At 34.1% G+C, this 15,835-nt stretch overlaps 2 protein-coding genes across 4 annotated transcripts in view; one reads left to right on the forward strand and one right to left on the reverse strand.

The window, feature by feature from the left end:
- The window catches only part of LOC126965967 (actin-binding protein WASF3), a 44,088-nt gene extending 32,600 nt beyond the window's left edge, over nucleotides 1-11,488 (forward strand). For all 3 annotated transcript variants that reach the window (XM_050809812.1, XM_050809813.1, XM_050809814.1), the window contains exons 8-10: nucleotides 1,356-1,480; nucleotides 5,946-6,146; nucleotides 8,371-11,488. In XM_050809812.1, coding sequence (XP_050665769.1) covers nucleotides 1,356-1,480; nucleotides 5,946-6,146; nucleotides 8,371-8,567 — 523 coding nt within the window. In that variant the 3' untranslated portion in view covers nucleotides 8,568-11,488. The remainder of the gene's footprint in view (nucleotides 1-1,355; nucleotides 1,481-5,945; nucleotides 6,147-8,370) is intronic.
- Nucleotides 1-15,835, reverse strand: part of LOC126966023 (lysozyme-like) — a 302,967-nt gene that overhangs the window by 206,096 nt on the left and 81,036 nt on the right. The gene's annotated exons all lie outside the window — the stretch shown is intronic.

Below are 15,835 nucleotides of genomic sequence, written 5' to 3' on the forward strand. Positions count from 1 at the left end.
AAACAAGTATGTCATTAGTGTCATCGAGCCCTCACCACGTATTAAAAATAAAGAGAAGCCTTCCCTATTTAAAAGACATCTTAAAAATTTTTTAGTTTCAAAATGTTTCTACAATTTACCCGAATTTTTTAATTACGCCAAGTGTGAGAATTAGTTACAATATAGTATAAGAATGTATAAAATGTATAAGACTTATTTATTTTATGTATATCATTGCTGTGCCCTTGCAGGCCGTCACATATTGTCTACCCATTAACCTACGTAATATGTGACTTGCAATAAAATATTTTTTTGATTTTTTAATCAATTATTTCAGATACAAAATTACAAATATATACATATTATTAAAATTCATTGCCACTCTTTTCAATCTTAAAAAGTTTTTTAAGCTTCACTTGTAAATTTAAGGAATATGTAGACATTGCTGATATTTACACATGTGTCCAAGCTTGTCTAAAGGATTGATCACATTCATATGGAAAATTTAGATTATATGATGACAGCTGACAATAATTGCGTTCCGTTCCTTTAATTGTTCCTGTACACTTGTGTTTATGTCGTCCTTAATGACTGTTTAGTTAAACACAAGCTAAACATTGTATTGTAATTGAAAAATATAAATTCTATTTTAAACATCGTTATTGTTTGGTCACTAACGTTGTTATAATTAGGTCACTGTCTAACAAAATACGCGTCTAAGCCATGGTTTTTTCTTTTGTAATAACACTGACAATTTTTGTGGAAAGAAAGAAAAAATGTTTATTGACGTCATTATACATTCTGATAATAGTTCTTAAAGTTATACTAATCTAATTATGATCTAATGACGCCAATGGGCCCCCAAATCAGCATAGTTGTGGTTTCGAAAGAATCCACAGCGCTGGTCTTCCGTGGTTGTCAGGCAGACTTGATTCTGCAAAAAAGTCGTCGCCTGACCGACATGGAAACTGCACGTCTCGTTAAAATTAGTTGTTTTTACAGTGTCATGTCATAATGTCACACATATAGGCTGCGCGTTTGTATTCAGAAGGGGGCAGTCCGTGCCATATAGCCCTCATTATATTAGGCTATTAAATAATTTTTAAGTTTAATCGTACAATATTACTTTGTAAACATATTTATTCGATGAAAAAAAAAAGCCCGCTGAGTTTGTTGCCTCCATTCTTCTCAGGTCTGAGGCATTCATTTTGGAATGGGTGGTAGTTATTATTAAGACTGACGATTAATATTACTTTGATAAAAAAATGTTTTTTTTTTTTATTTATTTTTCTTTTCACACCCTACCTGTCGATTTAAAAGTTTTGATAATAAGTTGATATACTAGAAACCTCGTAACAACAACATTGGTTTTTCAGATCGTCACTACCGCCGCCTCCGCCGCCGCCGGATAGTTCGTCTCCGCCGCCCATGAACGGTGTGTCTCCACCTCATCACCGCACCGCGCTTGATGCTCATCTAGACCACATGCATGCTGTTATTGGTATGTCCATGCTATTTTATTGTATTTAAACTTACAGATATTTATAACAATATTGACATCTATTACTATAACAAAAAGCCATTCAGTAGTTTTTGATATATAATTTGACTAGCCGTTGCCGCCCGCTTCGCTGGGTGAATTATAAAAGGAATGAACGATGGAATATGAAAAAAAAGTAGCCATAAACCATCTAGGATAAATTTCACAGCGAATGGTGGTAGTTTCATGTCGATAGGATCAGTGGTTTAGGCGTGATTGAGCCACAAACAAAGACCATTTTCATTACTAATATTTAAAATTCTCGTGTCATGGTGTTTAACTTTGAACACCTCCGAAACGGCTTGATCGATTCTCATGAAATTTTGAGTGCATGTTGGGTAGGTCTGAGAATCGGACAACATCTATTTTTCATCCCCCTAAATATTAAGGGTGGTCCCCACGATTTTTTTTTAATTTTTTTGACATTTTTTTTTAATTTTTTTTATGAGTCAGCATTAAAAATATAACAACTTCAAATTTTCACCCATCTACGATCAACATTTACTTTTGTATCGCGATTTTAATATCGGCAATACAACGTTTGCTGGGTCAGCTAGTATTATATAGATTCTTTAAGATTGTAGTTGAATTTAATGAGATCCGTTTACCGAATAAGTAATTATAAAGCATTTAGAGAGACTATTTATTCAAAATCTAATCAACATCATTTTATTCATGTAGATCGCGAAAATGACACTTATGAATGTCAAAAAATTATTCTTCTTATTGAATTTACCCTTTAGGGTTAATGATAAGAATGGCAAGAAACTCATTGGTGCTCTTTTAAATCAATATTTACATTTTCATAATTTTTTTTTCCTATCATTTTAATCACAATAATATATGGAAAGTGATGCAACAAACACACACAAACGTCAAATAGTCAATGCCTTACACGAGTAAGTCAAAAAAGTAAATTTAGTATAATAAAAAAAGTAATTTGTAATTTTTTTCTATTTGCTTTAATTTTTAGTAATACATATCTTTGCAAAGTTTGATTCTTATCAGCAACAGAATCCATTGGTTCAATAATACAGAATGTTTTTTTTATAAAACATTCGGATCGATTTCCGTCAAAATTTCAAGAAATTTTATGAAACTAAATATGCAGTTGTTGGTTTATATTAAATTGAGGGCATGACTCCTTTAACGACTTTTCCCTAAGTCACGTAGTTTCCGACGTGGCCATCACCGCCCTTCTCAAAAAACCATCCTGTATATGGGAAACACAATCAACTTTGAATATTTAGACCCCAAAAAGTTAGCGCTTTCGGACTAAAGCGCATCTACGAATGCCGATGCGCGCCCTTGGAGCCCTATTACCAAAATCGAAATAGGAAGTATCGGTTGACGGATCATACATTTTCCTATTATGAAAGTATTTCGGATCCGAATATCGATACGAAGGTCGCGATTAGACATTTTTTCTTTTTTGACATTATTATAATCGTAACTACAACTTCGTTTTATATGGTTTCAATATGAAATCCGTACGTACAATTCGGATCCGAGGTACTTCTGTTCCACTGAAAAGTCAAAGGTGAGATGAACAAGTGGTGCGTCAAATGATGCGTCTCATTCTCTGGCGAGCATCGAAATTTAATTCGAAGTTCTTTTGGGACCGAAACTTCAGCTTTCGATTTTGGTAATAGACTTTCTGATCTGAACCTGACCGCAGTTTTAGTTATGCTAGTTATCTTTAGAAAGGTGACTACAATAATATAAAGCTGTCATATATGTAGAAGGGGTTGGTAATTTAAACGCATTTAAAATTGAAATATCTGTATTTTACACTTTCAACTAATAACTATTATAATATTTATACAAGTTGGGCAGCGTTACCCTTGCAATTCACAATGTGTAATGTTGAATGCTCTGGTTTATATAGGGCACGACCGTCACAGTGATGATGCTACCAACTGTTAGTTGGCACTACACTAGTGCCAACTAATTTACACGAATCAAGTTATACAAAGATCTGAATACAATATGCTATTATAGTTATTTCTAAAATTATAATTATATAAAACAGTAAGTAGTTAAATATTGTTAAATATTAAAATTGGAAAATTATAAATGAGGAGATCGGTAAAACTAATAAGAGAAATAATGAATTCAAATTAAAGATTGGTAACAGAAACATAAAACCAGATTCTGAGATTGCAGATACATTTGAAAAGTTTTTTACTGATATACCGGTCTCTACGACAAAATATCTAAATTCCTCACCTATATCTGCAATGAAACTGCTACAGAAAAACGTATCTTTATGTAATACAAACTTTAAATTTAAGCATGTTGATCGCATAGAGATTATTAAAACGTTTAGACTAATTAGCGTTAAGAAAACTAAAGATCTCTGGGGAATCTCTGTTAACGTAGTGAAATCTGTAATAGAAATTGTAGCCAAAGACTTAGCTTTTATTTTCAATAAGTGTGTAGATTGCGGTATATTTCCAAACCAAATGAAACAGAGCAAGATCACTCCTCTATTTAAGTCGGGAGCTAAAGCTGACCCCACCAATTTTAGACCCATATCAGTACTACCAACCTTTAGCAAGATTTTCGAAAAAATTATGTTAACGCAATTAATTAACCATTTTTACAATAATAACCTCATGCATAATATACAATATGGTTTTACTCAAGGTCTTTCAACCACAGATGCTAGTATCGAGTTAATTAGAAATATTTTGGATGCTTGGGAGGATTCATGTGATGCGTTAGGAGTGTTTTGTGATTTATCCAAGGCATTCGACTGCGTTCATCATGAAACCTTACTTCAAAAATTTCACCACTATGGTGTTAGGGATGTTTCACTAGATTTAATAAAATCATACTTGTATGATAGGATTCAAAGAGTAGACGTTAATGGAAAAAGATCAACTGGCTCTATCATATCGATGGGTGTACCGCAGGGCTCAATCTTGGGTCCTTTTTTGTTCCTGGTTTACGTCAATGATTTACCATACCTTATTCAAAATAAACATGATATTATACTGTTTGCTGACGTTACATCTTTGTTTTTTTTAAAATAAAACGCCAGCAAAAAACTTTCTGTCAGGTTGACGACGACATTGCTGAAGTAGTTAATTGGTTTAATGTTAATAACTTACTTTTAAACGAAAGGAAAACAAAATGTGTAAGGCTTACACTTCCAAATATAAAGCACCAACCAACACCTATAAAAATTAATAATGAAAATCTTGATGTAGTAGAAACGACAACATTCCTAGGCATTACATTAGACGTAAAGCTACAATGGGGTGCTCACATAAAAAACTTATGTAATCGACTTAGCTCTGCAGTATTTGCGATTAAAAAAATTAGGCAGCTGACAGATGTTCAAACGGCTAGACTTGTATATTTCAGCTACTTTCATAGTGTCATGTCTTATGAATGTGGGGTAGGGCTGCAGATATTAAAAACATATTTGTGCTGCAGAAAAGAGCAATTCGAGCAGTCTATACAATGCGTTCAAGGGATTCATTGAGAGAAAAGTTTAGTGAAATAAATATTATGACAGTACACTGCCAGTACATATACGAGAACCTCCTATACGCCAATAAAAATATTAGCCAATTTAAAAAGAATAGGGATGTACACAGTGTCAATACTCGAAACAAACATAAACTAGCAATTCCATCTACTAGGCTCCGTAAAATTGCTAAATCTTTTAAAGTGGATTGTGTTGTATTTTATAATAAACTCCCAAACGAAATTAAAATGTTACCTATTAAAAAATTTAAATGTACCTATCGTAAAAAATAAATTAACATCTAAGGCCTATTATAGCGTGAAAGATTATTTGAATGATAAAGATAGTTGGAATTAATGTTCTAAATTTTGTTAATGAATATTGTTACACTCATTTGAATGCTATTGTTACTTTTGTACTTCATCCTGACTTGCACTAAATAACTTATAAAATTTTTCAGTGAATATAGATTTTTTGACTTTGACTTTGAATAAATGTTATAATTAATTGGGATGCCTAATCTAATCAATCATACATCGTGAACTTGAAATGTCAAATAATGTCAATAATGTCAAATGTCAATATGACAGTTCTTGACGTTGGTAGCGCTTCAAAACACTTCAAGCTGTCATATATCCGAGTATATATACATATATCTGACAACCTGTATAGCCGAGTGGTTAGCTTAGTAGGCTAAGCTAGAGGTCCCGGGTTCGAATCCCGGTAGGCATTTAAGCATTTATATGATGAATATAGATGTTTGTTTCCGAGTCAGGGATGTTTTAATGTATTTATGTATGTTTATATGAATATATGTATGTTAAGTAAGTAAATTGTATTAAATATATCGTCTTGTAACCCATAACACAGGCTATATATGCTTAACTTGGGGCAAGATATTTTGTGTAAAATGTCTGTCAATATCATTATATCACTCGACCGCGGCAGGTATGATGTCGTCGGAGGAGGGCGGCCGCGCCCCCAGTCCGCCGCCCGCGCCCCCCGCGCCCCCTCCGCCCGAGGAGCAGCGCCCCCGGCCGCCGTCGCCCGCCACCCTGCTGCGGGGGGCCTCGGCCCTGAAGCCCGCTGCGGTAGACCGCCAGCCCCCGCCTGATCCGCGCTCTGATCTACTCAAGGCTATACGTGAAGGTAATCCGTTTACTTATTTATTTAAAAAGCTCTCCTGGTTTTCCAGTCATAGGTCCTGTGATCCTCGAAAGGCTGTGATGCAAATCGCAATACCACAACACAGATCACCAGCCTTTCGAGGAAGTTTTAGCTATGCTGCTTCCAAGTGTTGGAACAATATTCCACCGCCACTGAGGAGCCTGAAATGCAAGAAATACAGTTTTTAAATAAAAAATCTAACAGTTTATGATAGATCATCAAAAAAGCAGGAAACACTGAGACATGAAACCAATATTTTTTAAAAGTATATCGCTTAGTATTTTCTATTTAATAATATAATACAAGGTGCGAGCATACTCACCAAGAGTGTCTTCTCCATTATCTATGTCAGGTAAAGTTTTTTTTTACATGTCCATTAACGTAAACCATATTTAAGTAGAGTAGGTACCGTACTTTAGTAGTTTTTACTTATATATATCTGGTTACTTTTAATTAGTTAATATTTTTATGTATATTTTTTTGTTTCACTCAAAAACAAACAATAATGAATAAATAATGTAAATTGTAAACTGATCTGAACTGTAATGTTTCGAACTCAGATTGACATTTGACAGAGTTGTCAACTTGTCAGTCAGAACTTTAGAAACTTCAAAAATTTTTTTCTTTCTTTTCTAATGACAGCCGTCACTTACATGAGAACATAAAATCAGGCGAGTTTACTCACTGCTGCATTCTGGTTTTAAGGCCTATCGCAGACGACAGACTATCCGTGACGCACTTTTTAGACTGTGATAATATAACATATAGAAATATATGCAGTAGCGCAGACGACGCACAAAAAGTCTAACACACAAAATATCCTCGTAGATCTGACAGACCGCGCCGTACAAAAAGTGCGCTAAAAAATATAACGTTCGCCACTACTCGCGCTAACGCAGACGACGCTCACTTTAGTCTGTAGTCTGCATTTCCTAGTGATTGACGTGTGTCATGGCGCTAGACATCGATGTATCGATGTTGATTCAAGAAATAGAAAACAGACCACCACTGTATGATACATCTTTGGCAGAGTATTATTTAAAATGAAAATTGTGAGATAAAATGTGCAAATTTATTTGGATATAGTTTTAGAACTGAATGTTTAATATGAAACAGTCCCTTTAATAATAGTTATGAAAGAATAAGATGAACCCAAAATTCTCTTTTTCTTCTTTTTTATATCTCAAGTACGAAATAATACACTTGTACTTCCATTGCATGTACATCCCTGTGGGGTAGAACTGTAGTTCTGCCGACAAAATGGGCGAAAGTGTACGCCGTGTGCGTTGAGTCTATGTAATATCTGCCAAAGACATTTTGCGCGCAATGCACTGTTTCTGTGCCGCATACTCAATCGCACAAAAATTGTGTCTTCTGCGATAGGCCACACGAGAACAGGCGAGCTTGCTCATTGTTGCATTCTGGTTTTATGGCGGTGGTCCAAGTTAAAAGATAAGGTTGTAGGTATATAATATAAGAATTTTTTATTCATTGGTTTGTATATGATAAAGCAGCCTATTATTAAAGATTTTCGCTTCCCTGACAGTTTTCGTATGCCTATTGTATAGCTGTGCTCCTGCAAATGTTAGATTATTTTCACCATAGTTGGTTCTAGTACAAAGTGACTGGCGCGACGTAATTTAATAAAAGGCATTTGTTTTCTCAAAATTGATTCCTTTAGATTTATTTTTGATGTCATTACTAATATACTAGTAACTAGACACTACTACTGCTTCGGAAACAAATGGCGCTCCGAGAGAAAAGAAGCGGCGCAAGAAACGAAAATGTCTACTTAATTTGATTTCACCTCACTTCCATCGGCAGTGTTTCCATCTGGCTGTTGACTAGCAATCGCCCAATAATCTATTGACCTTAATTTAAATAAAGAGACATTAGTATCACTTTATTATTTTCTCATTCAACAAATTGAAGTTTTAACATACATTATCACAGTTGAATCTTAAAATAATGTCCATCAATTCGAATATTTTACAAACATACACTGTGTTATTAATAAACGCGAAGTAAAGTTATTCCAAATTTTAAGTTTTTTTCTCACCTTTGTCACTACAGAATTAAATGACGGAGAAGATATTCGGTCGGTGTTTAAAATTTAAGCTTTGGTCTTATATTAAAATTGAACGCCCTTTAAACGTTTTTGCATTTATGTTTCTCCCATAACTAAACTTAATATACTTCTTCACAGGCATAAAACTACGTAAAGTTGAGAAACGTTGTGAAGATAATGTAGGTAAGTATGATACGTTGCGCGGAGCCCCGGCGCTGCACGATGTGGCCTCCATACTAGCCAGGCGAGTCGCCGTCGAACAAAGCGATACAGATTCCGAAGATGAATCCGATTCCGATAATTGGGATCAGTGGACTACTGACAGTCGTGCGTGACGTTGCGCCACCCCGCCCCAAAAGGCGAGCTACCAAGACGAGACCAATGATACTGAAACCAAGCAAACGGAAAACAGTGAAAGTGTCATAGAAACCCAAAAGATTGTAGTGCAAAATTTAATTCAGTGTGAAACTAAAAGTGATTTGAAAGTGAATTCGTTTAAAAATGAAGCTAAGAGTGAAGCGATTGAATCACCACAGTTGGTTCAGTCCAACAACGTGTACAATCCCAAAGTGGATTTATTTAAAAACGAAGTCAGTGAAGTGAGTGAACTGACCTCTAAGTCTCCTAGAAATGAAGTTGCCGTTCCACTACGAAAAAGTAGTTTGAAGAAACAACTAATTAAATGTGATGATTCCCCTCCCGAAGAACCACTGCCATCTCCTCCTAAACCTGTTGCAACTAAAATAGTTGACAACTCAATAAAAGAAAACTCACCTATTAGGAAAGAGATTATGTCTCCACCAATGAAAAACAATGTTGTCTCTCCACCATGGAGTCGAACCATTTCACCATTGAAAAAAGAAGTAACTTCACCTCCAACAATTAATCCCAATAATTCACCCCCTAGCACATCAGTAAAATTAAACAAAACTGATTCCCAAGTTGAAGAAAATGTATTTCCTCTGAAAGTAAAACGAGACTCCATAACTGCTAGGGACTTACCAAAAGCTGATAAATTATCTCTGCCAAATTATTTAAATGAAAATATTAGCAATAGTGAATCACATATTATCAATAAGGTAGATGATGGTAAAGATGATTCTAAGAATGAAGAGACAAATGGAGTTGGAGATAAAATTAAAATATTTGAGAGAGCAGCTGAAGATGCCAGTGCTAACGCAGGAAAATTATCCAGAACAGGATCCATGCGCCGATCACGTGTGGAAAGACTGGGGTCTGATAGTAAAGAGGAATTTCCACCTCCTGCTACCCCCTTCAAAGATAACATTTTCTTTGAGATAGGCAATGCAGATAAAACCGCTCCCGAAAACCCAACTCAAAGCAAAACTTTAGAAAAACAAGTAAGTTTGTCCAAAGGTACTGTAAACACGGCAGCGGCGAAATGGCAACGAAACAATAGCAATTCCCTTGATGATAAGATCATAAAACCAGAACCACAGAAAATAATCAAACCAGAATTTAAACCAATCACATCACCTATTGATTTAACAATTCGTTCTCCAAGCCTCGTAGGTAAAATACCAGATCAATTCCCATCACAGTGTACAGCTTTCCGTAATGTTGCCACACCAGACACGGCACGCAATCATAAGCAAAATGATGACCCAAATTCACAATTCAAAACATGTAAAGTTAAAAATAAAGATAAGTATTTAGCTAGTGTAAGCAAGGGATCCAGTTATTTCACAAGAGGCTCTGAGGAAATTTGGCTTGTGAAGAAAAAGGACATAGAAGAAATTGAAGAACGTGTCTTAGATTCGTTTCGCCGAGCTGGTGGTAATATGTGTATGCGAAGCGAGTCTATGCGGCCGTCATCTGATAGTGGTCAAGGTGCTTCATTTACTCATGCAACAATGGGTCGTAATAAGAGACAGATGTATAGCAGGAGCGAGTCTCTGGACCCGCAGTGGGCTGGAAATCGATCTCAGACATTAAAACGTCAGACATCTGTTGCATGTACTTGTGGCCATGATAAAAAGACTCGATCCAAGAGTTCCGGATCTGGATCTGAAGCTGTAGTCCGCCAGAGGTCCAGATCGCATGGTGACGAAAGCAAGCAAGGTCAAGTTCTAGATAAATATGAAACTCTTGTTTAAGATCACTCCTGTATTCCATGTGTAAGATTTGTGATAGTCGGCTATCGACATTGGATCTTATGTATTGTGAAATTTTTATGAGTTTAAAGTTCACAATACATATGATTGGCTTGTATGTATTTATGTAGAATATGGGGGTAATAATTATGTAAGCAATTACGTAGTGTATGTGTATTGTTTTATAGTTTAAACCAAAAATATTACGAATGTAGCCTCATACTTCCTTTGTACCGATATGTTGGTGTATGATATAATATTATTACTGTTTTATATGACAAAGTGTTGACTGATATATTGTTGATATCACAGACTCGTTTCTGTGGCTCCTTCCATATGTCTCCATGAAACTCCCACCTCAAGCACAATCCGAACAAATGGTGCTTTGCTTGTTAAAGTGTTTGTCGTAAATCTTTTTATTAGCGGTTGTGAAATCATGTTTGAGATTTTAATATATTTTAATTTATATCGTGTTTTTGATGTGTTCCAATGTTGATGTGGATTTCAGATTTTTCTTTTGTCTCATCTTTTGTATTTGTATATTTTCTAACTGATCATGTTGTCTCATAATTTTTTAAAATTATTTTGCCATGGGCTTAGTGCCAATATTCCTTATTCAAACCAATCAGGATACATCACACAGATACCCTAGACTTGATATTTAAGGACTAATAGATTAGAATAAAGTAATGAAATTATATTTATGCATTCCACAGTATTTTGGGTTGTCGTCACAGCCTGTTATGGTCTGTATTCGATGGTAACAGAAGCAACGAATGTGTACCAAATTTTATAATGTAGTATTGTATTGTAGTTAGAATTAAGTTCAATTAAGTGACAATCGCCGTATCTATGTTACATGCCGACACGAAATATTTGCAATTTGCTGAGAAGAATAGGTGATTTTTTTATTGCTTAAATAATATCTACTAAATACCTTGAATAATCTTCATATAATGAAGATTGATACGAGTAGATTATTTTGGAAAACTATATAATATTGGCCAAAATAACCTGTTGATTTTTGGGATTTCGAAATCTAAGCACATTAATTTTAGTCCAGTTTATAAAATTCTTGACTATAAAGTTAATGTAAATGTTGTTATGTAGCAAAAATACTTACTGAATGATGTGTCAAATCATTTTATTTTTTAATTACCACCACAAAAATCGAGTAATGTAGCAATCAATTTTTTTTTTGCATTTGATAATTATTACAGAATAATCTTTAATTTTCATATTATGAAACTTAAAGATCCTGCATAAAATCATGTTAATAATACTCTTTACTTAAAACATAAATATACTATGTTTTTTATGGAAATTTTGTTTGGAAGTTTACTTGACAATATATGAAAAATATTGTCAATACTCGGTTCTTTGCGGTGTGTATATCCATACATACACAATTAGCTGTTGAGCCAATGATTTTCAGTTTTTGTCGGATAATTTTTTGACACTGTTTTTTTTTCTCATAAATGTGTTTTGTAATATTGTAACTGATAAACAAGTTTTTTTGTGTTCATATAATGATTATGCATCATTATCAGAATTACATTGTATCAACCTGTTGATAAAATGTATGATGTTTCGAAGACAGATCAGAGCTTTAGCATCAACATATTATGGCCTGTTGGATGGATGGTTGTATGCAAGATATCTCCATAGCAGCATATGTCATGTTGGATATACCCAATGATACTAATGTTGAGATCATGCACGGTTTTTAACATTCATAGTAGTTTAACTGTATTAAATATATTTCCGAGACAACGCCTGACACGAATGAATATGTACGGAGTGTTGTAGGATAGTAGCATACGAGTTTATCATGATATCACTGTTAGCCGTAAGTGATGTAAAGTATAACGTAAGGGAGAACGATAAAGCATGTTTTGTATAATGTAGATTATGTAAACGCATCTAAACGCCGCCATGGTGTCGCTAATTATTTATTTGCAGTTTTTTACCTTGAAATGTTTATAATTTTTTTTAATGTTTATGTAATGACATTGTCACGGGGGGTGCGGGGATATTGTTTTGATTTTTTACATTTATAATTGTTACATCAGACATTTTGGAATGAAGAATAAGAATAGTGTTTGTATCAGTCCTGTTACTCATACATACATTAACGGCGAATCAAAGCCCAGACCGTTCACTTGTATTTGGTAAGCCGTAGGCACTTGTCCCACCAACAATGAGATACCTCACTTATGAAACATACAAAAAATATCACTAGATATAGATCCTTTGTGATTAAAAGGTACACATAGATCTGATCGCCTTTATTTACTACTACTATAGTTTCAGAGACAACTAAACTTTATGTTCAATTCACTGGGTGAGTAAAGCGAAGTAGGACTTTTATCTGGTGTGTGTTGGCCGTTGTTATTTGTATGTGAACTAACAACTACAAGTGTGGTTAAGACTAAAAGGCCAATCACACTTGTGTTTCTAATAATGCGATATCAGAAAGAAATTGGAATAAGTAAACAGCCATTTCTAGATATCTATAATGTTGGTATCTAATTTTCAAAACTAATTTTTAACAAATATGTAATCCAATATTTACAGTTTAGTACAGTGATAGAAAGTCAATTTTAGATTTGAAAAATATTAGGTACTGTATTTTAAGTTGTTCCATTTTGTGAATAAATATATCTCTTATATTTATTTCATGTTGTGAATAAAAAGTTCCATTAATTTAAGTGAATGTTACAATTTTAAATTGTGCAAAACAATGTCGCCACTCATCCCAAAATAATGTCGTTTCTATTAAGTAAATATTTTATAACTTGTTTATTTGCTAATTATAATAAAATGATTACAAGTATGTATGCATGTGTTGCGTTTTTAATGATTCCTAGACCTGAAACAATTATTATTTTTTAAATATATAACGTCAGTTATGCTCCGTCGCGTCTGAGCTCTAACTCTAAATTATTCAGTGATAAAAAATAGTGGTATTTTTTGTTATTTTTATTAATAAAATATAAATGAATACGGACATAACATAATTAAAATTATACATTTTAATAACGTAAGTTCAACAAGTAAATACTATTTAATTACAAAAACCAATTTAAATTTTAATGGCAGGAATGTACTTAAAGTTGGTAACCCTAGTATACCGGGTGTAATCAGACAAGCTTCGAATACCGGAGGGTTCCGTAGAGCTCCCTATAACTGAATCGTAGTTAATGGCATTTAGCATGAAAATTGTTGTAGAAAAAAATCTAAAATTTTTGTAAGTACACTTTTTTAGCCAGCATTGTAATGTACCTACGTAATAAGGGTCAATGGCACATGTACCATGTTTCTAAGGGATACTATGGCGGCGCAACCAGTCGCCGCTACCAACAAAATATATACAGCTCTATAGAACTACTCACATGGTGTCCGTTTGGATGCGCAACCAATTTGGCGGCGCGACCAGCTCGGACGCGTGCACAGAATAAAAATAAAAACCTATTAAGTATTAACCTAGAACCTGAAATCGCAATCAGAGTAAAATATTCGTTGTAGAAAAAATTTATATTTTTAATTAATTGCCTAACTACTGTATTTAACTGAATCTAAATTACTATATATCGCCTAAAAACTTTGTCAACCATAGGATTGATAGCATTGACGTACAATAAACAACTAGACTCACAATCTAGCTCACCAATTGTCAGAAGCAAAACTCTGCCTATTAGAAAGAGTATTCGTTCAGTTAAGTTTCGACCGCGCTTTGAGTACAACGCCACGCAGTAACAAAGTGTCCACTGAAAACCTCCGAATACTAAAACCTGTATATGCAAACTTAAAATGTTTAGGATGGCGTATCTATTTTACATCATGTCTTATCAATATATTGTTAAGACTTGATGTAGGTATGTTATTTAAGGAATTAAGTACCTTGAAGTCTATGTCATTGAAGAAAATCGTATAGTCATCGAGACAAATACATATTCACGGTACAAATCAGTACAGTGCTTTTAATATAGCATCTTCAGTTTTTTCTAGGATAAACAGAAATCTTCTTTAGGAAATCGATCATTTCCTCGTCTCTAATTGTACAATTTTTTCCATAAATCTTTATGATTCTTGTCTTGTGGATATTCAAATTAATAATAACGTGAAATAAGAAAGGCACGAACACATTTTTTTATGGAAGAGTTGAAAAAAGTCGAAGTAAGTTGAATATTACCGAAATCAAAAAAACCCACCACAATACCTACCTACCTTTGATAATAAGAATATTTTTTCTTTCTAAAATCTTTTTGTAACTAAATATATATTTTAGTTCTATAAATACAAAGTTAATACTTCTCGACTTACACGTGAATAGTGATTTAAGGTGAAAACGTGCACACACACACACAACTCCCCACCCCACGCTGCAATCTACATTAGCTTTGCCAGTATCATGTGAAAGGCGATAGTGTAGCGACGTAGCCATGGATTTACTATTACAAGACGAGCTAGATGAAGATTTCAAGGAAGACTTGTTATAGATTATTATTATCAAATTAACTATGCTATTAAAAGCGAGCGTTGGTTTTATTTTTCATTTAAATTAAAAATATAGGTAAAATTGTATCACTAGAAACACACTTCTTAACACGCTTCGGGTAGCGTGTGTTCCCCCACTCTGGCAACACGCCGATCTGTATTTTACCGCGTGTGGGGGCGTGTGATCACATGGCGTGTTGCATATATGTTTCTGAACGTTTTAAGTGTATGGGATTGATTAGTACTGACACGCGTCGGATGGCGTAGAGTGGCGTCGCGTTTTGATAGTATGTCTTAAGCTTTAATATCCTAAGATCCCTTCGCTCGATTTTGCAGATACGTGTTTTTTTGATGAAACTAATTAATATGAACGTTTAGGGAGTATGCAATGTATTGGCGATAGGTTGCGTATAAAAAAAATATTTTAGAAGTTATAATTATTTTTCTGAATAAATTGCCTAGACGTTTTTTTAATAAATCGTACGTCATTTTAAAGTTCTCGTTAGAGAGTAGTCTATTCTTTGTTTTAAAGGAAATTATGACAAGAATTGAAAAATATGTGTAAACAGGTACATTTTTGTTGATAATTTGTAGTCATCTGTTTTTTTAAATTTTATTAAAACAAATTGAAGTTTTTTATTATGATAAACCATGGTTGCCAGTTAAAAAATGGCCGGATGCAGAGGCTGCCATGATTTTAATAAACGATTCTCACTCCAGTTAAATGTGAGCAAGTATATGTTTTAATTTATCGTAATTTTACAGTTTATTTATTAGTTTTATCAATAAAAAAAACACGTGCGTACAGAATTGAGCATTGGAATATAACTACCCTTGGGATGACGATCCGTCTGATTTCTGCCCCACTTTTTTACACATGAATGCATTTTATTTCTTGTTTTACCCGTCTTAAATATATCCAGTCTGACCATCATCCGACCGTGCTCACTCGCCTAACCGAAGTAATCTGTGTGATTGTAAGATTATTT

This window comes from Leptidea sinapis, chromosome 9 (genome assembly GCF_905404315.1).
Source record: "Leptidea sinapis chromosome 9, ilLepSina1.1, whole genome shotgun sequence".
NCBI classification, from domain to species: Eukaryota; Metazoa; Arthropoda; class Insecta; order Lepidoptera; family Pieridae; genus Leptidea; species Leptidea sinapis.